Source organism: Amblyraja radiata, chromosome 39 (genome assembly GCF_010909765.2).
Source record: "Amblyraja radiata isolate CabotCenter1 chromosome 39, sAmbRad1.1.pri, whole genome shotgun sequence".
Classification (NCBI taxonomy): domain Eukaryota; kingdom Metazoa; phylum Chordata; class Chondrichthyes; order Rajiformes; family Rajidae; genus Amblyraja; species Amblyraja radiata.
In genome coordinates, this window is record NC_045994.1 from 8,183,748 (window position 1) to 8,210,087 (window position 26,340).

A 26,340-nucleotide genomic window follows, 5' to 3' on the forward strand; every position below is an offset into this window, starting at 1 on the left:
GTGTACCTTCGATTTTCCAGCGTCTGCAGTTCCTTCTTGAACACTGGTTCACCAGTGTCATTCAGGGTAAGAAATTGACTTCCCTGCCCTAGTCCGAAACCTCACCTATCCACGTTCCCCAGAGATGACTTTAGTTAATTGTCACGTGTACCGAGGTACAGAGAAGAGCTTTTGTTGCGTGCTAACCAGTCAGCGGAAAGACGATACATGATTACAACCGAGTCATCCACAGTGCGCAGATACATGATAACGTGAATGACATTTGTGCAGGATGTAGCTCAGTAAAGTCTGATCCAAGATAGAGGGTCTCCGATGAGGTAGATGTAGGTAGATACTGTGGGTATCTAGCAGATAGGTAGCTGCTGCCTGACCTGCTGAGTTACTCCAACACTTTGTGTCCCTTTCTAACAAACTCCAAACCTGCAAGCAGCATTTATAACCTAAATAGAGTCATAGTGATATAGTGTGGAAACGGGCCCAACCTGCCCACACTGGCCAAAATGATCCAGCTACACTTGTCCCACTTGCCTGCGCTTGGTCCATATCCCTCCAAACTTATCCTATCAATGTACCTGCTAACTGTTTCTTAAATGCTGGGATAGTCCCAGCTTCAACTACCTCCTCCGACAGCTTGTTCCATACACCCACCATCCTTTGTGTAAAAATGTTACCCCTCAGATTCCTTTTAAATCTTTTCCCCTTCACCTTGAACCTATGTCCTCTGGTCCTCGATTCCCCTACTCTGGGCAGCAGGAGTATGAAGGGACCGGAAGTGGCGGCGCTGGTGAACGGCTGCAGCTCGCCTACAGTCCGTTTGTCTTTACTTTTTTATGTTGTTTTTTTTCGTTTTGTCTAGTTAAGTTTTTGGTTTTTAGGTTGTGTTTATGTGGGGGGTTGGAACGGGGCTTGCTGTCTCTCCCTTTGGGGGAATGAGACTTTTTTGTCGTATCCCCCTTCTCTGCCTCCGTCTGTGCTGAGGCCTAATGGCGGAGCTGGCGACCTCGAGACTCCGGAGGCAGAGCCAGTCAGGACTCACCCTGGGCTCGCTCCCATGAGGGCGGCCTGGCTCGGGGCTGGAACGGCGCTCCCGTGAGGGGCTGTGATGCTCCCGTGAGGGCGGTCTGGCGAGGGGCTGAGACTCTCCCTTGAGGGGCTGTGGTGCTCCCGTCGGAGTGGCCCAGCCCGAGGTGGAATGGCACTCACGTGAGGGCGATCCGGCTCAGGGCTGGAACGGTGCTCCGGTGGCTGGGACGGCGTTCTGGCGGCGGTGACCTGAGTCCGGGGTTCAGCCGCGGGCCAGCGGCTGCGACCGCTGGACTGGAGTGCGGCAGCTTCGACCACCCCGGTCCGCGGTGTTTGAGCCGGCCCGTTTGCGGGGTTCGGTGAGCCGCGGGACTGTTTGTGCCATCGCCCGGTGGGGAATCGCCTCAGCATAGATGGAGAAGAGGAGGGAAGAGATTGCAGCCCTAAGATTTTTGCCTCCACCACAGTGAGGAGGTGCTTGGAAGATACACTGTGGTGGATGTTAATTTGTGTTTAGTGTTGTTTATTATTGTATGATGTATGTATGACTGCAGGCACGAAATTTGGTTCAGATCGTAAGGTCTGAATGACAATAAAGGGATTCAATTCAATTCAATTCAAGAGTAAGAAAATGAAATGGAAAATAAAATGAAATGAAATGACCCTCTGTTCAGGAATAAATTGGTGATGGACAGTGACTATTGGACAAGCCAGTAATAGACAATAGACAATAGTAGTAGGAGTAGCAGGAATAATAATAGCAGGAGTAGGCCATTCGTCCCTTCGAGCCAGCACCGCCATTTAATGTGATCATGGCTGATCATCCATAATCAGTACCCTGTTCCTGTGTTCTCCCCATAATCCCCTGATTTTTAAGAGCCCTATCTAGCTCTCTCTTGAAAGTATCCATAGAACCTGCCTCCACCGCCCTCTGAGGCAGAGAATTCCACAGACTCCTCACTCTCTGTGAGAAAAAGTGTTTCTTCGTCTCCGTTCTAAATGGCTTACTCCTTATTCTTAAACTGTGGCCCCTGGTTCTGGACTCCCCCAACATCGGGAACATGTTTCCTGCCTCTAGCGTGTCCAAACCCTTAATAATCTTATATGTTTCAATAACGTCTGCAGTCTGTAAATAATTTAAAGTGCTGTTTGACGATAAGGTTCCTCGGTCCCAGCCTGATGGAAATTCTTGACTCTCCACAGAATTCGTTCAAGGAGGCGGTGCTAACGAACGAATGGAACCGGAGGGTGGAGTTCTCCACGGGAGAAGTCATTATCCTGCACAACCCAAAGGTGACCGACCGACCGCAGCGGCCGTGGGCCCTCACGTAGCGTTGAGGCAAAGCCGGGATTTTCAAGTGACATTCGAGTGCCTTGTGCTGTGGCTACGCTCGGATTAGGACGCCTTGCTGACCCACTAATTGAAACATTGGAAGGAGGCCTCTAAGTACAGAGTTGTTAGTAGTTGCTGAGGCGCTGGTCAGGCCGTATCTGGAATATTGCAAACAATTTTGGGCACCATTTCTGAGGAAGGATGTGCTGGCTGTGGAGAGGGTCCAGAGGAGGTTTACAAGAATGATCCCAGGAATGAGTAGGTTAACAAATGATGTGGAGTTTGGGCCTGTACTCGCTGGAGTTTAGAAGAATGAGGGGGGAGGGGGGGGGGCCTCATTGAAACATACAGAACAGCGAAAGGGCTGGATAGGGTGGATGTGGAGAGGATGTTTCCACCAATGGGAGAGTCTAGGACTAGAGGTCATAGCCTCAGAATTGAAGGACGTTATTTTAGGAAGGAGATGAGGAGAAATATCATTAGTCAGAGGGTGGTGAATCTGGATTATTTTCCCACAGAAGGCTGTGGAGGACATGCCAGTGGATATATTTAAGCAGAGGTAGATAAATTCTTGGTTAGTATTGGTGTCAGAGGTTGTGGGGAGAAGGCAGGAGAATGGGGTTGAGAGGGAGAGTTAGATCAGCGATGATTGAGTAGCGGAGTAGACTTGATGGGCCGGTTGGCCTAATTCTACTCCTATCATTTAGACAATAGGTGCAGGAGTAGGCCATTCGGCCCTTCGAGCCAGCGCCGCCATTCAGTGTGATCATGGCTGATCATCCCCAATCAGTGCCCCGTTCCTGCCTTCTCCCCATATCCCTGACTCAGCTATCTTTAAGAGCCCTATCTAGCTCTCTCTTGACAGTTTCCAGAGAACCGGCCTCCGTCGCCCTCTGAGGCAGAGAATTCCACAGACTCACAACTCTCTGTGTGAAACTTATCAGCTTATGCCCCTTCATGGAGTCTTAAAACAAGAAAACAAGTCCTTAAGACCAGGGATAACTCCTCGAAGTAAACCCTTTTATTTTAAATATTAGAAGGCTCTCGCAGCTGCGCCACTGTGCCGCCCTTGTGGGGCACATGTATTATTTGTTGTTGTGGTAACTTGTGTTTTGCTTTTCTCCCCCCTCCCCCATCTCCCCCTCCCCCCTCTCCCCCTCCCTCTCTCTCGATCTCTGGCCCCACCGCCTCAGCTCATGATGCATTTCCAACCCTCTGGCTTGCTGGACGAGTGGGGCTCGGCCTCGGCGGAGCAGAGCAAGCCCTGGGCGGTGAAGAGGGGCACGGAGCAGACGTACGGGGACATCTACGCCGGTGAACCGGTGAAGGTGGATCACTTGGTCTTCATGGTGCACGGAATCGGACCGGCGTGTGACATTCGATTCCGTAGCATCATTCAATGCGGTGAGTCTTGTCCTTAGACACAACATGCTCAAAGGACACCTTTGCCTTCTGCCCACCTGGGCTGCAGGTTGCCGATTTTTTTTTTTTTTTTAAAAGCCCATTCTCCCCTTCTCCGCAGTGAATGATTTTCGGAACGCTTCCCTCAACCTGCTGCAAACGCACTTCAAGAAGGCACAGGATGAACAGAAGGTTGGTCGCGTGGAGTTTCTGCCAGTCAATTGGTACTGCACTTTGCATGGAGAGGCAACCGGGGTGGATGAGTGAGTGTCTACATTTCCGATACACTAAATAATGTGTGTCTGCACGCTGTATGCATCCATTGCTTGCGGCCTTGTACCCTGTACGTCCTGTATTTGTGCTTGTTCACTCGCGCGGGTGTGTGAGTTAGTTAGTTAGTTAATGTATTGTCAGCTGTACCAAGGTACAGTGAAAAGCTCGTGTGCGTGAAGACACAGGAAATAGAACGCTATTTTATATTGATTTGGATGGAAACATAGAAAATAGGTGCTTCGAGCCATTCAATACGATCATGGCTGATCATCCAAAATCAGTACCCCGTTTCTGCTTTTACCCCATATCTCCTGATTCCATTCGCCCTAAGAGCTAAATCCAACTCTCTCCTGAAAACATGCAGTGAATTGGCCTCCACTGCCTTCTGTGGCAGAGAATTCCACAAATTCACAACACTCTGGGTGAAAACATTTTACCTCAACTCAGTCCTAAATGGCCTACCCTTTATTCTTAAACTGTGATCCCTGGTTCTGGACTCCCCAACATTGGGAACATTTTTCCTGCATATAGCCTGTCCAATCCAAGAAATGTATATGTTTCTATAAGATCCCCTCTCATCCTCCTAAATTCCAGTGAATACAAGCTCAGCTGACCCATTCTTTCATCATATGCCAGTCCTGTCATCCCGGGAATTAACCTTGTGTACTTACGCTGCACTCCCTCAATAGCAATAATGTCCTTCCTCAAATTAGGAGACCAAAATTGCACACAATACTCCAGGTGCGGTCTTACCAGGGCCCTGTACAACTGCAGTAGGACCTCCTTGCTCCCATACTCAAATCCTCTCGCAATGAAGGTCAACACGTCATTAGCTCGCAATGAAGGGCTAACATGAAGGAGGCTTGTGTTGAATATAACCACAGCATGGAGTGTTTGGGCCGAATGGCTTGAATGAATGTGGAGAGGATGTTTCTACATGGAAGAGTCTAGGACCAGAGGGCACAGCCTTTGCCAGCACTGGGCCTGTACTCACTAGAGTTTGAAGAAGGAGGGGGGACCTCATTGAAACATACAGAATAATGAAAGGCTTGGATAGAGTGTATGTGGAGAGGATGTTTCCACTAGTGGGAGTGTCTAGGACTAGAGGTCACATCCTCAGAAATAAAGGACGGTCTTTTCGGAAAGAGATGAGGAGGAATTTCTTTAGTCAGGATGGTGAATCTGTGGAATTCATTCATTGCCACAGAAGGCTGTGATGGCCAAGTTAATGGGTATTTTTAAGTAGAGATTGACAGGTTCTTGATTGGTAAGAGGGTTGAAGGTTATGGGGAGAAGGCGGATGAATGGGATTGAGAGAGAAAGATAGATCAGCCGTGATTGAGTGGCAGAGTAGACACGATGGGCCGAATGGCTTAATTCTGCTCCTATGACTTATGAACATATCCCATACTATATACACTGTATAACCCTGTGTCTGTGTGTACAGGTTGATGAAAATACCCCAATATAAGTGAGAAATAGTTCTGCGTCTTAATCATTTGAAAATAATTTAAATTAAGTTAGAAACTGCGTGCGTGTACGTGGGAATTGCATGCAGGTGAATATTTGCTGCATGTTTGTGCATGCTTCCAGGTAACCTGTTGTCTGCATCAGGTACATTCTGCATGCATTGTTGTGCTCTCAGAGTTCCAGTTCTATCGTGCTCGGGTACGGAGCGGGTGGCTGGACACATGCGTGTCCACGCCTCCTCTCAGTGGTGGTTGTAGATCTGCCAACGTTAGCTTATTCTGCACAGGTTGAGAGGCAGAGACTCTCTCACCCCCCCCTCACCCATCCCACCCCATCAACCCAAGCCACCCACTTGGAGAAGGTGTATGGGGGGGGGGGGGAGTAGAGCCAGTGGGACTCTACCCTAACCAAACCTCGTCAGTTAGCATAGAAATGCACAATATTCTTCATTGCCTTGACTCGGTGGCAGAAGGGAGGGTGGAACCCTGACTGGGTTGTGGGGAACCAGAGATTACGGTCCGTTTTGTTTTTCAATTTCGAGATGCAGCGCGGAAACCGTCCTTCGTCCCACTGAGTCCGCGCCGACCAGCGATCCCCGCTCACTAACACTATCCTCTACACACTGGGGGCAATTTTACATTTTCACCAAACCAATTAACCTGCAAACCAGTAGGTCTTTGGAGTGTGGGAGGAAACCAAAGATCTCGGAGAAAACCCACGTAGGTCACGGGGAGAACGAACAAACTCCGTATAAGACAAGCACCCGTAGCCAGGATCGAACCCGGGTCTCTGGCGCTGTAAGGCAGTAGCTCTAACACTGTGCCACTGTGCCATCTGCAGAACAAAAAAACGGATCAGGCCATTTAGGGTTAAGAGGGAAATGTCTTCACTCACACAGGGCAGTGAATCCTTGGAGTTCTATATTCAAGAGGGCTGTGGAGATTCTAGCCCCGAGTACATTTGCATTGAAACAAATAAGATTATTAAGGGTTTGGGCACGCTAGAGGCAGGAAACATGTTCCCGATGTTGGGGGAGTCCAGAACCAGGGGCCACAGAATAAGGGGTAAGCCATTTAGAACGGAGATGAGGAAAAAGGTTTTCACACAGAGGGTTGTGAGTCTGTGGAATTCTCTGCCTCGGAAGGCAGTGGAGGACAATTCTTTGGATGCTTTCAAGAGAGAGTTCGATAGGGCTCTTAAAGATAGTGGAGTCGGGGGATATGGGGAGAAGGCAGGAACAGGGGTACTGATTGTGGATGATCAGCCATGATCACATTGAATGGCGGTGCTGGCTCGAAGGGCCGAATGGCCTACTCCTGCATCTATTGTCTATTGTTGGGTAGGTTGAGGCAACAGTGGGGGGGTTAACATAGAATATTACAGCACAAGAACAGGCCCTTCGGCCCACATCATCTGTGCTGAACATATCACCATGACCAGCTCTTATCTACCCACATATTATCCAGATCCCTCAATCCTCCGCAGATCCATTTGCTTATGCAATAGTATATTAAATGCACTATTATATCTGCTACAACCACCACCCTCAGCAGTGTTTTCCAGGCACTCGTAATCCTCGGTGTGATAAATAATAAAATCCTTGCTCAGATCTGTGGCCCACAACTGCTCACAATGCCCCCAATTAATATGCTGGTGCCATTGTCCCTGGTCCCGCCCTGACTCCCTCTCTCGCTTCCTCCCACCAGGGACATCCGGAGGATCACGCTGCCGAGCATCGGACGCCTGCGGCACTTCACCAACGAGACCCTGCTCGACCTCTTCTTCTACAACAGCCCCACCTACTGCCAGACCATCGTGGACACGGTCGCCAGTGAGATGAACCACCTCCTCGCCCTCTTCCAGCAACGCAATCCCCACTTCAGCGGAGGCGTGTCGGTGACGGGCCACAGTCTTGGTAAAGTAGCAATGTTGGTCAGCCCAGAGGGCATTGGGTATAGAGCAATCCTCGACCCCAAACGTCAGGACCCATTGATGTTACTCCAGCATGCAGGGTCTATTTACAGCACAGGAACTGGCCCTTCTGCCCACAATGTCTGTGCTGAACATGATACCAACACATTATCTGTCTGCACATAAGCCATATCCCTCCACTCCCTGCATATCCATGTGCTTATCCAAAAGTCTCTTAAATCCCGCTATCATATCTGCCTCGTTCATCACCGCCGGCAGCGTGTTCAACACACTCGCCACACGGTATCTTTACAAAAACTTGCCCCGTAAGTCGCCTTTAAACGTTGATTTCTCGACTTTCAAATAACTCCTGCTTTCCTTCCTCCACCCTATTTGTCCTACTAGTTCCACTGTTTGCATCCCTATATCCCTGTCATTAGCACATCTTCCCCCCCCCCCCCCCCCCCAGCCAACAAATGGGCCATTGTGGACTCCACCCTTCCTGAGGTCATCTGTTACCGGCCCTGTGTTGTCCTGGTCTTCTCTATCGTTCAGTCGGAAGAAGGTTTCCAACCCGAAACGGCACCTATTCCTTTTCTCCATTGATGCCGCCTGACCCGCTGAGTTACTCCAGCATTTTGTGTCTGTCTTCCTTCCTATAAACATTGGCCGTCCCACCTTCAAGCTATGTCCTCTAGTATTTGTTTTTTGTTACGATAGACAATAGGTGCAGGAGTAGGCCATTCGGCCCGTCGGGCCAGCACCACCATTCAATGTGATCAGGTGCAGAGTTTGCATGTTCTTCCTGTGACCTGCGCTGGGGAGAAGGCAGGAGAACGGGGTTGATAGGGAAAAATAGATCGGCCATAATTGAATGGTGGAGTAGACCTGATGGGCGGAATTGCCTAATTCTGCTCCCATGCCTTATCTAATGACTGCTCCAGTTTCCTCCCACATCCCAAAGACGTGCGGGTTTGTAGGTTAAATTGCCTCTGTAGATTGTCCCGAGTGTGTAGGAGTGGATGGGAAACTGGGATAATGTAGAATTAGCGTGAACAGATGATCGAAGGTCTCGTGGACTTTGTTGGCCGAAGGGCTTGTTTCCGTGCTGTCTCTAAACGAAACTAAATGTGTGTTCTTCTCCTCAGGTTCCTTGATTCTCTTCGACATACTGACAAACCAGGTAGATCCCAGCTCCAAAGAACCAGCACCAAGGCAATCACTTCCAAATGGGAATTGCCATTCCCGCACTAAGGTACTTCCTGGTATTCCAAGGATAGAAGCATAGAAAATAGGTGCAGGAGTAGGCCATTCGGCCCTTTGAGCCAGCAACACCATTCAATATGATCATGGCTGATCATCCAACTCAGTACCCCGCTTCTGCTTTCTTCCCATATCCCTTGATTCTGTTAGCCCTAGGCTATCTCTAACTCTCTCTTGAAAACATCCAGTGAATTGGCCTCCACTGCCCTCTGTGGTAGAGAATCCCACAGATTCACAACTCTGGCTGAAAATGTGTTTTTCCTCATTTGTAAATGCCCTCCCCCTTATTCTTAAAATGAATTATTTATGTCAGTATTTTGGGAACTGGGATGAGATTTAATTTCCCAAGGATGAGGTTTAAATTCCCAAGAGCACAGTGTGCGGACAATAAATGGGTTGGATTGGGAATGGGATGACCAATCTCCAGTCAAAGTCTTTATTTTAAGTTTACTTTTACTTTTAGAGATACTTGTCCAATATTTTTGATGACACAAAGAACTGCAGATACTGGTTTACAAAAAAAGGACAGAGAGTGCTGGAGTAACTCAGCTGGTCAGGCAGCATCTCTGGAGAACATGGATAGGCAAAGTTTCAGGAGCGACAGTCTAGATCTCTGTGTCCCAGACTCGAGTTGCACGTAGCATCATAGAAACATAGAAAATAGGTGCAGGAGTAGGCCATTCAGCCCTTCGAGCCTGCACCGCCATTCAATATGATCATGGCTGATCATCCAACTCAGTATCCCGTACCTGCCTTCTCTCCATACCCGCTGATCCCTTTAGCCACAAGGGCCACATCTAACTACCTCTTAAATATAGCCATTGGACTGGCCTCAACTACCTTCTGTGGCAGAGAGTTCCAGAGATTCACCACTCTGTGTGAAAAATGTTTTTCTCATCGCGGTCCTAAAGGATTTCCCCCTTATCCTTAAGCTGTGACCCCTTGCCCTGGACTTCCCCAACATCGGGAACAATCTTCCTGCATCTAGCCTGTCCAACCCCTTAAGAATTTTGTAAGTTTCTATAAGATCAATCTCCTAAATTCTATCAGTATATACAGCAAGCCATGTGGAACATGCATGCCATGTAGTCGCAAGAGCAGGCCCTTCAGCCCACAATGTCTTTGCCGAACATGACGCCAAGGCTATCTCTGATCCAGCAGTTCACCCATTTCACCACGTACCCTCTCTGCACGTACCCCGCCCATAAACCTCTGGGAATTGAGTGTGAATGAGATGGCTCCACAGCTGGAGCTGATGCTGCCCCCAGCTCCTTGGTCCTAGAGGAATCTCCAAGTCCCCAACACTAAGTTGCAGCCGGCCCGTATCTTTGGTCCGCGTTCGGGGTGGAGGTTGTTTGCCAAGAGCTTGCCCGCAGCTGAAGTTTTTTGTTTCTCTCTTTCCCGTTGAACGCCACAGAACGTGAGAAGCTTGGAAGAAGCTCTGAAAACGCACGGGTTATCCGAGTTCCACAGCGTCCTGGAAAGGGAGAGGTTGGATTTCGACTCGCTGGTAAGATCTGTCTGAAAATCTGAGGAAAGACATTCTTGCCATAGAGGGAGTACATAGAAGATTCACCAGACTGATTCCTGGGATGTCAGGACTTACATATGAAGAAAGACTGGATAGACTGGGTTTGTACTCGCTAGAATTTAGAAGATTGAGGGGGGATCTTATAGAAACGTACAAAATTCTTAAGGGGTTAGACAGGCTAGATGCAGGAAGATTGTTCCCGATGTTGGGGAAGTCCAGAACAAGGGGTCACAGTTTAAGGATAAGGGGGAAATCTTTTAGGACCGAGATGAGGAAAACATTTTTCACACAGAGAGTGATGAATCTGTGGAATTCTCTGCCACAGAAGGTAGTTGAGGCCAGTTCATTGGCTATATTTAAGAGGGAGTTAGATGTGGCTCTTGTGGCTAAAGGGATCAGGGGGTATGGAGAGAAGGCAGGTACAGGATACTGAGTTGGATGGTCAGCCATGATCATATTGAATGGCGGTGCAGGCTCGAAGGGCCGAATGGCCTACTCCTGCACCTATTTTCTATGTTTCTATGATGCTGCTGCCTGTCCCACTGAGTTATTCCAGCACTTTGTGTCTATATTCAATCAATAAATCAGCACTTTGACCTTGTTTTTCCCCTTTATATTTAAATAATAATCCCACCAGCTGGTGTAGACACAAGAAACTGCATGATGCTGGTTTGCATTTCACAAAAGACACAGAGTTGGAGTAACTCAGCGGGTCTGGGGTCATCTCCGGAGAAGGTGGACAAAAGTGCTGGAGAAACTCAGCGGGAGCAGCAGCATCTATGGAGCGAAGGAAATAGGCAACGTTTCGTCCCGAAACGTTGCCTATTTCCTTCGCTCCATAGATGCTGCTGCACCCGCTGAGTTTCACCAGCACTTTTGTCTACCTTCGATTTTCCAGCATCTGCAGTTCCTTCTTAAACACAAGCATCTCCGGAGAACATGGATAGGTGATGTTTCGGGTGGGGAACCTTCTTCAGACTGCTTGAAGTAAGGTGGGGGGAGGAAAGCTAGAAGAGAGATGGAGGCGGGCCAAAGCCAGTGATAGGCAGGGGCGGCACGGTGGCGCAGCGGTAGAGTTGCTGCCTCACAGCGCCAGTGACTCGGGGTCGATCCTTACTACAGGTGCTGTCTGTACGGAGTTTGCACGTTCTCCCCGTGACCTGCCTGGGTTTTCTCCACGATCTCCAGTTTCCTCCCACACTCCAAAGATGTACAGGTTTGAAGGTTAATCGGGGAAGATTGTAAATTGTCCCTCGTGTGTAGGGATTAGTGGTTCAGTGACCGACACGGCTGCTGAAAGCGCTGCCGACAAACTCCCGTGAGGCACACAGTTTACAGCACGCTTTTGATGAAATCTTCACTGATTTGGAGACTAAATCGGTAAATGCAACAACAGACCATCCGTCTTTAGTACGCCAAAGATTTAACCCCACCTGATCATTAGCCAGAAGTTTAAGAAGTGGAAACAACTTCATATGACGTCAGGCGAAACAAAAAATCATCGCTGAAGGGCGATGTATTTTATCCACCTCTCACTTGCCAGGAAAAGACACAAAGTGCTGCGTTAAGAGATGCCCCCTGACCTACGGAGTTACTCCGGCACTTTGTGTCTATCTTCGTTGTATACCAGCATCTGCAGTTCCTTTCTATCCACTCGGGTATTAGTTTAGCATCATTTAGTCAAGTCAAGAGTTTATTGACATGTGTCCCAGATAGGACATTGAAATTCTTGCTTGTTGCAGCAAAAACAGACTATTTTAGGCATAAATACAGATCACATCAGTGTGACTTTATACCATAGAATATATATATATATATATATATATACACACACAACTAAACAGATAAAGTGCAATAGGCTGTTATAGTTCATAGTTTGTTTGAAGTTGTGTTTAATAGCCTGATGACTGTGGGGAAGCAGCTATTCCTGAACCTGGATGTTGCAGCTTTCAGGCTCCTGTACCTTCTACCTGATCGCAGCAGAGAGATTAATTTGTGGCCAGGATGGTGTGGGTCCTTGATGATGCTGGCAGCCTTTTTGAGGCAGCGACTGCGATAGATCCCCTCGATGGTAGGGTGGTCAGAGCCGATGATGGACTGGGCAGTGTTTATAACTTTTTGCAGCCTTTTCCGTTCCTGGACGTTCAGGTTGCCGAACCAAGCCACGATGCAACCGGTCAGCATGCTCTACTGTGCACCTGTAGAAGTTTGAGAGAGTCCTCCTTGACATACCGGCTCTCTGTAATCTTCTCTGGAAGTAGAGGCGCTGATGTGCTTTCTTTATGATTGCATCAGTGTTCTGGGACCAGGAGAGATCTTCGGAAATATGCACGCCCAGGAATTTGAAGTCTAGAGATTCAGCGCGGAAACTGGGCGTTCAGGCCACCGAGTCCGCGCAGACCAGCGATCCCTGTACGCTAGCACTATCCTACACACTAGCGGAAATTTACAATTTAAACCGATCCAATTAACCTCCAAACCTGTACGTCTTTGGAGTGTGGGAGAAAACTAGAGATCCCGGAGAAAACCCACGCAGGTTTCGGGTACAGACAAGCACCCGTAGTCAGGTTGGAACCCGGGTCTCCGGCGCTGTAAGGCGGCAACTCTACCGCTGAGCCACCGTGACGCCCCAGATGGAGACAGGAGGGACTGCAGATGCTGGAATCCTGAACAAAACCTGGAGTAACTCAGCAGGCCAGGCAGCATCTACGGACGGATTCTTTGGCGTAAACCAGCATCTGCAGTTCCTTTCTGTTAAATTAACCTTGTAAACCTACGCTGCACTCCCTCAATAGCAAGAATGTCCTTCCTCAAATTAGGGGACCAAAACTGCACACAATACTCCAGGTGTGGTCTCACTAGGGCTCTGTACAACTGCAGAAGGACCTCTTTGCTCCTATATTCGATTCCTCTTGTTATAAAGGCCAACATGCCATTCGCTGCCTACTGTACCTGCATGCTTACTTTCATAGACTGATGTACAAGGACCTCCAGATCCCGTTGTACTTCCCCTTTTCCCAACTTGACGCCATTTATAGTAATCTGCCCTCCTGTTTTTCCTACCAAAGTGGATAACCTCACATTTATCCGCATTAAACTTTATCTGCCATGCATCTGCCCACTCCCCCAGCCTGTCCAAGTCACCCTGTATTCTCATAGCAATATGTAAAACAAATGTTTTCCCCTTGCCAGGTGTTGTGTTCCGATGCTGATCTGAAGGAATTGGGGATTCCTCTGGGACCAAGGAAGAAAATCCTTAGTTTGGCAAAGAAGTTGGCCCCTGGCCAGGTAAGCCATGCTGGTCGATGACTCGGTGGCAGTGTGCCGTGCTGAATCTCTGTGTAAAGTGTGGTTGGCAGGAATGTTTCATGTACATGAGGTGCTTGATAGTCCAAGATGCACAATGTAAGCACTGAGCCAACCAGCGGGAGATGCCAGAGGAGGTAGTTGAGGCAGATACAGTAATAACATTCAAAATACATTGTGACAGGTACATGGATGGGAATGGCTTAGAGGGACATGGATCAATTGTGAGCAAATGGGACTAACTTGGATGAGGAATCTTGGTGAGCATGGACAAGTTGGGCCACTGGGATTATTTTTGTGCTGTGCTCCTCTCCCCTGTAAATTGGTTAACTTTCCAAAATGGGAAAATAGAAAGATTTTGGACGGAAGTATTCAGCGTCATCTCCAAAACACTGAAAATCCCATTAGTCAGACCCAAAATTGATAATACTGGGAATATCAGAGGCATGTAGCAATCTAACGGTCTCTCAACGACTCTTTCTCAATTACGGTCTAATATCAGCAAAAAAAACTATACTTAAATTCTGGAAAAAGACTGCAGTCCCTCCAGTGAAGATGTGGATTACAGAAATGACGGCTACACTACATCTAGAGTGAATTAGGCTTGTCTTGAATGATAAACTGGACCAATTTTTAAAAATATGGGCTCCTTTTATTGAATTTCTTGTGCAACACAATGGTTGAACACAAATTGGAAACTGATCATAGGCTGGGTGAGCGGACGCATGGGTGGGTCGATGGATAAATCTCCTCTCTCTTCTTTCTTTCTTTTCTCTCTCCCTTCTCCTCCTCCTCTTTTCAATTTAATGTTCTGTTTGGAAAATGTTAAAATCAAAGTTGTAACATTGTCAGGTTTTTTGTACAATTGCTTCCGATAAAATAAATATATGTTTTTTAATTTTCCAAAAGGGGGTGATGTTTGAGTTGACGCAAGTTTTAGAGTGATGTGGGCCAAACCCAGGCATATGGGACTAGTGTAAATGGGGCATGATGGTCAGCGTGGTCGAGGCCGTTCCACACTGTATGACTCCACCTCACAATACAATACAATACAATTCAATTTATTGTCATTTGGACTCCTTGAGGTCCAAACGAAATGCCGTTTCTGCAGCCATACATTACAAACAAATAGACCCAAGACACAACATAATTTACATAAACATCCATCACATTGCTGTGATGGAAGGCCAAAAAAACTTCTCTCTCCACTGCACTCTCCCCCCCGATGTCAGAGTCAAAGTCAAAGTCAAAGCCCCCGGCGGGCGATGGCGATTGTCCCGTGGCCATTAAAGCCACGCCGGGTGATGCAAGGTCGCACACCGGGTCTTGGTGTTAGAGCCCCCGGCGTGCGCTCGCAGAGACCCGCCGCCATTCCAAGCCGCGCGGGGCGGTGGTGTAAAGCCCCGCTCCAGGTGCTCTTCAACCCCGCAACTCGGGCGGGAGAAGTCGCCGCTGCGGAAGCCCCGAAAAGCGGTCTCCTTCCAGGGACCCGCGGGCTCCCGGTGCCGCCGTCCGCCAGACCCACAGTTGCAGCCACCGAATCTCCGGGGGTCGGGTCGCAGCAGCGTCCACCACAGCTCCACCCGCTCTGGACTCGGCTAGCCCCGTGGCGGTGAGGTGAGTAGTCGGCACCACAGCCCCCGCCCGGTCTTCCTGTTGGAGGCCGCTCCTCGTTGCAACCCCAACGACAACGGAGACCCGACAAAGAAAAGGTCGGGTCTCCCGTGCAGGGAGAGATTTAAGTTACCCCCAACCCCCCCACACCACCCCCACCCCCCCACACACATACCCCAACAAAAAATAACAAAAACTACATAAAAACATAGACATAAAATAATAAAAACGCAGACGGACTGCAGAGGCCGCTGCTGACGAGAGTCGCGCCGCCTACCGGCTTCAAACTTCTGTCACCCAAATCTTATCCGTGTCGCATGTGTGTGGGTTTCCTCTAGTGCCCTTCGTTGCTATTTGTGGGATTCTCTGCCACAGTAGGCAGTGGAGGCCAATTCACTGGAAGGCTTCAAGAGAGAGTTAGATATAGCTCTTGGGGCTAACGGAATATGGGGAGAAAGCAGGAACGGGGTATTGATTTTGGATGATCAGCCATGATCATATTGAATGGCGGTGCTGGCACGAGAGGCCTAGTGGCCTACTCCAGCAGCTATTTCCTCTCTCTCTGTTTCTAGTCTGTGTATGTGTCTTGTCTTTGGCAGGAACGCCGGGAGGAGGAGCAGATGGGCGAGCCGGTGGTGAGGGCCATCCCAGGGAGAGCCAGCATGCCCCGGCAGGAAGGGGGCGCTGGCGAGCAGTCGCGGAGCCCCCTGACCACCAGAGGCCTGGCTCCCCTCAACGACAAGCCAGTGGATATCGGCATCGGGCAGGTGAGCTGCGGCAGGCCGGGAGCCAACATCTCGAGCCGATGTCCACCAGTCCTTGCTTGGTCTTGTTTATAGCGGACAATAAGCAGCTATGCTGGTCAGTAAACCCAACGCACGGATTTAGAAGCAAAAGAACTGCAGGTGCTGCTGTACAAAAAAAGTACAGAGTGCTGGAGTAACTCAGCGGGCCAGGCAGCATCTCTGGAGAAATGGATGGCTGACGTTTCGGGTCTGGACCCCTCTTCAGACAGTACCTCAATCAAACTGAAGTTTTAAACTAAACTAAATTAAAATTCAGCCCGTCGTTTATGCTCGGAGCTCCACCAGACCAAGTCACTTGATCCAGTCACAGACCTTCTCCGTAAACTTCCAAACTTATCTTCACCATTTATTTATTCATTCTTTTTCTTTTAATCCCCCCTCGCCCCCCTCCCCTTCTAAAGGTCATGGTAAATTATCCACATCTCCGCTTCGAGCCCGAGATCTTCTTTGCCTTTGGTTCTCCCATCGGAATGTTCCTGACGGTCCGGGGCCTGAAGAGGATTGATCCCAACTACAAGTTCCCGACGTGCCGGAGATTCTTCAACATCTACCACCCCGTAGGTATCTGCTCCACCATCGCGGCCAGAACGATAGAGAGTAGCGGAATCACCGATATTGGATATAACGGCAGATATAACACAGAAACATAGAAAATAGTTGCAGGAGTAGGCCATTCGGCCCTTCGAGCCAGCATCGCCATTCAATATGATCATGGCTGATCATCCAAAATCAGTACCCCGGTTCCTGCTTTTTTCCCACATATCCCTTGATTCCGTTAGCCCTACGTGGGAATGTGTCTAAACTGCGGGTAGACAAAAGTGCTGGAGAAACTCAGCAGAAGTGAAGGAAATTGGCAACGTTTCGGGCAGAAACCCTCCTTCAGACCTGTCTAAACTGCGACCAGGTTTACCACGGGGATAAACAGCAGACGCTGGGTCACAAAAGAAAACACATTGGGTTGATGAGAGGACGTTTTGGTTCCTCATTCTCTTTCACACGCAGGCCTGGATAGAGTGGATGTGGACAGGATGTGGAGTTGCCACTAGTGGGAGAGACGAGGACCAGAATTCAGAGCCTCAGAATAAAAGGACGTACCTTCAGGAATGAGATGAGGAGGAATTTCCTTAGTCAGAGGGTGGTGAATCTGTGGGATTCCTTGCCACAGAAGGACGTGGAGGGCAAGTCAGTGGATATTCTTAAGGCAGAGATTGATAGATTCTTGACTAGTACGGGTGTCGGGGGTTATGGGGAGAAGGCAGGAGAATGGGGTTGAGAGGGAGAGATAGATCAGCCATGATTGAATGGTGGAGTAGACTTGTTGTGCCGAATGGTCTAATTCTGCTCCTATCACTTGTGAACTTACGAACAAAGGAATATATAAAAATATATATAAACACTATTGAACTGGGTAGAAAATGATTGAGCAATCTGGTGCTGGCTTCCCTTATTGGATAAGTGGTGGTACGATGGCAGCCCCAATAGAGCTGCTGCCTCAGTGTCAGAAACCTAGGTTCAATCCTGGCCTCGGGTGCTAGTGGTGTGGAGTCTGCACGCTCTCTTTGTGACCGTGTAAGATCCCTTCTAAATGCCCCAGTTTCCTCCCACATCGCAAAGCCATGCAGCTGGATAGGTTATAGAAAGATGCAATACAATGCAGGTCAGTTTAGTAAAACAGTGTGGAAACGGGGCCCACCGAGTCCACATTGACCAACAATCACCCTGTACACTAGTTCTATCCTACTCTTTGGAGGCAATTTACAGAAGCCAATGAACCTAAAAACCTCAACATCGTGTGAGGAAACCAGAGCACCTGGAGAAAACCCACATGGTCCCTGGGAGAATGGGCAAACTCTGACCAGACAGCACCCGTAGTCAGGATCGAACCCGGGTCTCTGGCGCTGTGAGGCTGCAACTCTACCACACGCTGCACCACTGTGCTGGTTTACATACATTAGCTGTTGTCGTTGTCCCTCCTATGTGGGTGAATGATTAGAATTGCAGTCGATGGGGAGAATAGGTGGGATTAATGTGAGTCGGTACTTGATGGGCTGGTGGTGACTTGGTGCACCAGAGGTCCTGTTTCTGTGTGGCATGAATCCGACTCCTAAACCAACTTGGCTCATCAGAGGCTTCCTCTGGCATGATGTGTCTCCTGATCGCAACAAAGCTTTTCACTGTACCTCGGTACACGTGCCAATAAACTAAACTGAACAAAACAGGATTCGTCCCTTCCTGAACGTGCAGGCTTTGCAAATGAAATTGGCCCAAGGAAGGTGCAGCAGCGGTAGAGTTGCTACCTTACACCTCCAGTGACCCAGGTTCGATCCTGACTACAGGGTGCTGTCTGTGTGGAGTTGGTACGCTCTCCCCGTGATTTTCTCCGAAATCTCCAGTTTCCTCCCACACTCCAAAGACGTACAGGTTTGTATGTTAATTGGCTTGGTATGAATGTAAATTGTCCCTAGTGTGTGTAGGATAGTGTTCATGTGTGGGGATCGCTGGTCGGCGCGGACTCGGTGGGCCGAAGGGCATATTTCTGCACTGTATCTCTAAAGTAAACTTTTTTTTTTTAAAGGTTCGAGTTTCTCTGGTGGTGAATTCCTCCTTTATTTTTATTTTTTTTGTGTGTCCCTTGTCCTCCACAGTTTGACCCGGTGGCTTACAGACTTGAACCTATGATCGTCCCAGAGGTGGAACTGGAGCCCATGTTGATCCCCCATCACAAGGGCAGGAAGAGGATGCACCTGGGTAAGGCACCTGTCCAAGATCACACCCAAACACCACTCCTCTCGATCAAGCCAAAGTTCCACCATGTTTCCCAATGACCACATAATAAAATTCATATGTCATAGGAGCAGAATTAGACCATTCGGCCAATCGAGTCTACTCCGCCATTCAATCATGGCTGATCTACCCCTCCCTCTCAACCTCATTCTCCTGCCTTCTCCCTGTAACCCAATCAAGAATCCATCAATCTCCGCCTTAACTACATCCATTGACTTGGCCCCTACAGCCGTCTGTGGCAATGGATTCCAATGACTGGCTACTGACCACATAAAGTTAATTGGTAATAGGAGCAGAATTAGGCCATTCGGCCCACAGACTCTGCTCCGCCATTCTATCATGGCTGATAGAATCTTTCCAGCAACCCCATTCTCCTGGAGCCTTTGACATCCTTACTAATCCATAATGTCAATCTTCCCTTTAAAAATGCCCAATTACTTGGCTTCCGCAGCCCTCTGTGGCAGTGAATTCCACAGATTCACCACCCTCTGACTAAAGAAATACCTCCTCGTTTCCTTTTCATTTCCATCCCATCGCCTCTGGTCCTAGACTCCCATTAGTGGAAACATCCTCTCCACTTCCACTCTATCCAGGCCTTTCACTATTCAGCATCTCTGGGGAACATGGATAAGGTGATGTTTCGGGTCAGGATTCTTTAGACTGCATGGATGGGCAACTATTTGAGTCTGGACCCTTCTTAAGACTACCAAACGGATCCCCCACACGAAACGTCACCAATCCAGGTTCTCCAGAGATGCTGCTTGACCCGCTGAGTTACTCCAGCACTCTGTGTCCTTTTTTGTAAAGCAGCATCTGCAGTTCTTTTGTTTCTAACTCCTTTTGTTGGGTTTACTGAGCCAGCAGTCCTTGACAGTCTGTAAACGAGACCAAACAAGGACATTGGTGGACATCGACCATTGCTGCCATTTGTAGCTTGCGTCTGCTCGAGGTGTCCGCTCTCGTCTCACGACTCTACAGGTTGCCGAGGCTCACCTGCCCGATGCCGATTTTGTGAGCAAATTTGGGCCCCATATCTGAGGAAGGATGTGCTGGCTCTGGAGAGGGTCCAGAGGGGATTTACAAGAATGATCCCAGGAATGAGTTGGTTAACATATGATGAGCGTTTGTCGGCACTGGGCCTGTACTCGCTGGAGTTTAGAAGAATGAGGGGGGACGGCCCTCATTGAAACACACAGAATAGTGAAAGGCTTGGATTGAGTGGATGTGGAGAGGATGTTTCCACTTGTGGGAGAGTCGAGGACTAGAGGTCACAGCCTCAGAATTAAAGGACGGTTTTTTTTAGAAGGAGATGAGGCGAAATTTCCTTTAGTCAGAGGGTGGTGAATCTGGAATTCTTTGCCACAGAACGCTGTGGAGGCCAAGTCGGTGGATATTTTTACGGCAGAGATAGATAGATTCTTGATTAGTACAAGTATCTGAGGGTATGGGGTTAGGAGGGTGAGATAGATCAGCCACATTGAATTGTACTCCTGTCACTTATGACATCGACTGGCTTGAGTTGTGTCTTTCTTTGGACTGGTCATAAATGTAGTGATTGGGATAGCAGCCTGGAGGGGCTGAATGGCATCCCCCGCTGCTGGGACTTGTACGTTGGGCTTGGTTTATGTTTTCGTCGTGCTTTCCACATGGTCTCTTTGCTTGCCGACAGAACTGAAGGACAGCTTGACGCGGATGGGCTCGGACCTGAAGAACGGCCTGTTCTGCTCGCTCCGCAACGCCTGGCTCTCCTTCACCCGGGTCCAGCTGCCCGTGGCCCAACTGCTGCCTGACCCGCCCGCAGCCGCCAGCCAGGCGGCGCCCAGAGAGAGCGCAGGTGGGGCCTACTGCCAGCGGCGTCCGCCAGCCACAACTCCAGCTCACCCACCCTGCCCCAAACACCGCCCGCACGCCACAACTCCAGCTCACCCACCCTGCCCCAAACACCGCCCGCATGCCACAACCCCAGCTCACCCACCCTGCCCCAAACACCGCCCGCATGCCACAACCCCAGCTCACCCACCCTGCCCCAAACACCGCCCGCACGCCACAACCCCAGCTCACCCACCCTGCCCCAAACACCGCCCGCTCGCCACAACCCCAGCTCACCCACCCTGCCCCAAACACCGCCCGCACGCCACAACCCCAGCTCACCCACCCTGCCCTAAACACCGCCCGCACGCCACAACTCCAGCTCACCCACCCTGCCCCAAACATCGCCTGCCAGCCACAACCCCAGCTCACCCACCCTGCCCCAAACACCGCCCGCACGCCACAACCCCAGCTCACCCACCCTGCCCCAAACACCGCCCGCCAGCCACAACCCCAGCTCACCCACCCTGCCCCAAACACCGCCCGCTCGCCACAACCCCAGCTCACCCACCCTGCCCCAAACACCGCCCGCACGCCACAACCCCAGCTCACCCACCCTGCCCCAAACACCGCCCGCTCGCTCGCTCCCAGGAATCATCCGGACACTCCGCCCATTATCCATGCGGAAGATGTAGATCCAAGGAACTTCAAGTGCGGGTTTACACAAACTGTGACACTTAAGTGCTGGAGTAACTCAGCGGCTCAGACAGCATCTCTAGAGAACATCGATAGGCGATAGAAGTGTCCCGACCTGAAACGTCACTTATCCACATTCTCCTGAGATGCTGCCTAACCCGCTGAGTTCCTCCAGCACTTTGTGTTCCGTTGTGTAAACCAGCACCTGCAGTTCCTTGTAGAGTCTAACAATGTGGAAACAGGCCCTTTGGTCCAACTTGCCCAACATCCCATTCACATCTCACCTGCCTGTGTTTGGCCCATATCCCTCTCACCCTGTCATATCCACGTACCTGTCCAAGTATACCACGTACCATCATGGCATGGTACGTCACTTGCACTCCAGCTCATTGTTCCCTTTTCTATTGGGATCCTGAAACAATAATAAGGGAGGAAGGGGGTGATAGGGTTCACCTTTAGAAGTTCATATAGGTGCAGAATTAAGCCATTTGGCCCATCAGGTCTCTGCCATTCCAATCCTGGCTGATTTTTTTCCTCTCAATCCAATACCCAATGGCATGGCCTCCATAATAGTCTGTGGCAATGAATTCCACAGATTCACCATCCTCCGGCTATAGAAATCCCACCTCATCTCCATTCTACACGTACGTCCTATTATCGTGAGGCTGTGCCCTCTGGTCCTAGACTCTCCCATAATGGAAACATTCACCCTAAATAGGCCTTTCATTATTAAGTAAGTTTCAATGTGTTCCCCCCCCTCCCCAATCAGACGTTCCTCTAAACTAAATTAAACTTTGTGTTTAGTTCACAATTCTAGCTTTGGCTGTTCCTGCACCTCTATTATGTGCAGTCCTTGACTGAACATCCATTGCTGTCTACAACCCCACTGTGTCACTCCACCACTGTCCCCCCCTCCCCCCCCCCAGCTGTTGCTCTAGATCGCTGGTTGCAGTTTCCCCATGCGACCCCCAGCGACGCAGGCCAGCATGTGGGGGCTGCTCTGCACCTCCGTCGCCCCTCAGCACCCCCGCTGACACTCCCTTCCCAGTCCCTTGCAGCCCAACGGCACTGGCGCGACCCGGAGCCCCGTCGCATTTCTCACTCGCCCTGTCGTCGTTCTTCAGCTCGGTCGGAGACGGACGGAGGCAGCTCCGTGCAGCAGCACGGCGGGGAGGAAGAGGAGGGGGAGCAGGAGGAGGAGAAGAGGGAGGTCAAGATCGGGATGCTGAACGGCGGGCACCGCATTGACTACGTGCTGCAGGAGAAGCCCATCGAGAGCTTCAACGAATACCTCTTTGCTCTCCAGAGCCACCTCTGCTACTGGTGAGGGGGGGGCGGGATGGAGGGTGATGTCTCCAGTTGGGAGCGTGTGGGTTCACGAGGAGTGGAGGCAGCCTTGGTCATGAAGTCTTGGGCCAGTGTTAAAGTAGCAGTTGTGTGAAAGACTCGCTGTAGGGCTGGGAGTTCAATGTTAAGTCCAGCAATGCAGCAAGTGAAAAAAGGGACAAGAGAGACAGTAACTCAGTGGGTTGAGCGGCAACCGGGAGAACATGGATAGGTGACGTTTTGGGTCAGGATCCTTCTTTAGACTGATTATAAGGGGCAAAGGGATGGAGAAAGCTAGAAGAGAGGAAGGGAATGATAAAATGTGATAACAGGTGGATACGGGCAAAGGGGCCATTTGATAGATAGATGGTTGGACAAAGGCCAGAGATGAAAGGAATATCTATAACTGAGCAGAACATGTGGTTTGCGTTGACCTTCAGTTTCTTGTGGATTTTATTTTGATCGTTTGTCCAACAATTGGGCTTGTTTTATTTCCTACCCTCCCAGTTTTTAAGGCTCTGTGGTTTTTAACCCGTAGGGAATCGGAAGACACGGCCTTGCTAATTCTGAAGGAGATTTATCAGACTCTCGGTGTCAGCCTTGAACAGGCACCGCACTAACCGGCACCAGCACCGGGACCAGCACCAGCACCAGCACCAGCGGAGACTGGAGTCTCCAGCACGTCCGACACCACGCCTGCTCCGTTCCCCACTTGAACTTTGTTTCCCTACTTGTGAAGTCAAGCTGCCAACCCGGAGGGTGTGGGGGGTGACCAGCGCTTCCTTGACCTTCCCCGCCGCAAAGGGTTGGTCGGCAAATGCGTCGGAACACTTGCCTGACTGAAGTACGGATTTCGAGGCAACCGTGCAGAACTCTTGCAACCAGCAGATGCAGGGAGTGGAACCTCTCCAAGGACTGCACTGGGGGATAGATGGAGGGAGGGGGGGTGGGATGCACAGTTGTTTGCAACTCACACACAACTATAATCAGCCTTGGCATCCAACTAACGGGATTAACTTTGGTTGGTGATGGGGACTGCAGCATCAGTAAGGGTGTATTTTGCAATGGAATTTGGCACGTGATCTGTAACCATGGACCAGTCGGTATTGACTAATCTATTTGTCGTTTCTAGTTTGGATTCTAAATGCACTTTTAAACTGAGTATGGATTTAAGATTGGAAATATTTGTATTTATTTGAATCACCACTTTCTATCTGAGCCACAACATACAGAGCTTGACAAAACTGCTTTGTTATCTGAGATTTTTTTTAGCTCCCATTTTTTATAATTGTCCTTATCACCTGAAAGGAAATGGTGAGGGGGGATGGGGATGTGAGCTAGGAGTGATTGTGAATGGATCAGTTGTACGTTCATCCACGCACCAGCAATAAACTAACACAACTGTAATGTCCAAGCAGAGGGTGTCCTGTCAATGCTGGAGGCTGGAGCTGAGATTGTTCCTCACCATGTCTGCTGTTGTTTTGGACACCAACGTTAGAACTCGACCAACAGCCCCGTGAAGTTGGTAAAGCATCCCCCTACCATCCTCTCACTCACCCCTCTCTTCCCTTCCCGCCCACTCTGTTGAGATGTCAAACAGAATAGTCCAGAGAATAGTTCAAAGAAAACCTTTTTCACCCAGAGAGTTGTGAATCTGTGGAATTCTCTGCCACAGAAGGCAGTGGTGGCCAATTCAATGGATGTTTTCAAGAGAGATTTAGATTTAGTTCTTGGGGCTAAAGGAATCAAGGGATATGGGTGGGAAAAGCAGGAACGGGATACTGATTTTAGATGATCAGCCATGATCATATTGAATGGCGGTGCTGGCTCGAAGGGCCGAATGGCCTACTGCACCTTTTTTTTTCCTGTTTCTAGGAAGGTGGTCACCGAAGGAACTGCAGATGCTGGTTTACAAACAAGACACAAAGTGCTGGAGTAACTCAACCCTTCCGGCATCATCTCTAGGGAACATTGATAGATGTTTTTTTATTTTTGAGTAGTGACCCTTCATCAGGCTTCCTCAGTCTCTAAACCATCACCTATCCATGTTCCACAGAGATGTTCCCTGACCATTTAGTTACTCCAGCACTTTGTGTCTTTTGCTGTCCAGTAAATTCTTCCCAGTCACCAAAACTAATTAATTTGGTTTGTGAGTTGCATGCTGTCTGGAAATTGACATTTCCAAAGAATTTCCAGGTCAGTCTCACAAGAGTGTAAAAAGCCATTTTAAACGTAATTCAGTCACATTATAGAATCTCCAGTCGAGTCACATTTATTTATATAGCACATTTAAAAAAACAACTCTCGTTGGCCAAAGTGCTTTACATTTGTTATAAGAATAGTATAAACAAACAAACTACATACATATATACATATAGCCCTCGCTCAGTGGACGTCAGGAAATGCTTGGGAGTATAGATAAGATTTTAGTCTTGACTTAAAGGAGTCGATGGAGGGGGCAGTTCTGATGGGAAGGGGGATGCTGTTCCAGTCTAGGAGCTATAATCGCAAAGGCGTGGTCGCTCCTGAGCTTATGCCTAGACCGTGGGATATTCAGCAGCCTCAAGTCGGCCGATCTGAGAGGCCTGGAGGTGGAATGGTGGGTGAGAAGACTTTTAATGTAGGAGGGGGCAAGCCCATTGAGGGCTTTGTAAACATGGAGGAGGGTCTTGAAATGTATACGGGGCCGCACAGGGAGCCAGTGGAGAGAGGCCAGGATCGGGGTGATGTGGCCCCTTTTTCGGGTGCCTGTCAGGAGTCTCATTGCGGCGTTTTGGACCAGTTGCAGGCGGGACAGGGAAGATTGGCTCATGCCAGTGTAAAGAGAGTTGCAGTAATCTAGGCGGGAGGAGATAAATGTAGAGCCTCTGTTTTCCCCATCATTCTGACTCTTACCTGGACTAACGTTTCTCTGGCGTAGTGGAGGTGAATTTAACTGAGATCTCCAGAGCTTTCCCTTTCCACACTTGAACGATAATACCACCAATTCTCAGCCATTAGGTGCTGCTGCAGTTAACACATCGAACCTGTGGTCCAGGTGCAGTTCGAGATCCAGTCCTTGCAAATTACTTTTCGAGAGCTGGAATCTGTGGGTTAGTCGTGGTGCTTTGGTATCTGTTGCACTGAGCCCGTTCTTTCCAACATGCCCCAGCTACGCTAATCCCACCTGCCCGTGTTTGGTCCACATCCCTCCAAACGTGACCTATCCGTGTACCTGTCTAACTGCTTCTTAAATGTTGGGATAGTCCTAGCCTCAACCACCTCTTCTGGCAGCTTGTTCCATACACCCACCCAGTGAAAATATTCCCACTCAGATTCCTATTACATCTTTTTCCCTTCATCTTAAACCTATGTCCTCTGGTCCTTGATTCCCCTACTCTGGGCAAGAGTGTGCATCCACCCGATCTATTCCATTCAATAGACAATAGGTGCAGGAGTAGGCCATTCGGCCCTTCCAGCCAGCACCGACATTCAATGTGATCATGGCTGATCATCCCCAATCAGTACCCCGTTCCTGCCTTCTCCCCATATCCTCTGACCGCTATTTTTAAGAGCCCTATCTAGCTCTCTCTTGAAAGCATCCAGAGAACCTGCCTCCACCGACCTACGAGGCAGAGAATTCCAGACTCACCACTCTCTGTGAGAAAAAGTGTTCTCCGTTCTAAATGGCTTACTCCTTATTCTTAAACTGTGGCCCTTTCATGGTTTTATACACACCAGCTTGAATCTCAGCTGATGGAATAAATATATTCAACATGCTAGATATGCCTTATTAACAAATACCGACAAGAAAG

The 26,340-nt window shown here is 49.4% G+C and overlaps 1 protein-coding gene across 3 annotated transcripts in view; it reads left to right on the forward strand.

The window, feature by feature from the left end:
• The window catches only part of ddhd2 (DDHD domain containing 2), a 33,628-nt gene extending 9,900 nt beyond the window's left edge, over positions 1-23,728 (forward strand). For all 3 annotated transcript variants that reach the window (XM_033013638.1, XM_033013637.1, XM_033013639.1), the window contains exons 5-17: positions 2,227-2,316; positions 3,550-3,760; positions 3,879-4,020; positions 7,207-7,415; positions 8,560-8,666; positions 10,092-10,184; positions 13,398-13,493; positions 15,725-15,892; positions 16,333-16,488; positions 18,577-18,679; positions 20,385-20,549; positions 22,345-22,543; positions 23,085-23,728. In XM_033013638.1, coding sequence (XP_032869529.1) covers positions 2,227-2,316; positions 3,550-3,760; positions 3,879-4,020; positions 7,207-7,415; positions 8,560-8,666; positions 10,092-10,184; positions 13,398-13,493; positions 15,725-15,892; positions 16,333-16,488; positions 18,577-18,679; positions 20,385-20,549; positions 22,345-22,543; positions 23,085-23,166 — 1,821 coding nt within the window. In that variant the 3' untranslated portion in view covers positions 23,167-23,728. The remainder of the gene's footprint in view (positions 1-2,226; positions 2,317-3,549; positions 3,761-3,878; positions 4,021-7,206; positions 7,416-8,559; positions 8,667-10,091; positions 10,185-13,397; positions 13,494-15,724; positions 15,893-16,332; positions 16,489-18,576; positions 18,680-20,384; positions 20,550-22,344; positions 22,544-23,084) is intronic.
• Positions 23,729-26,340: the final 2,612 nt, after the last annotated feature.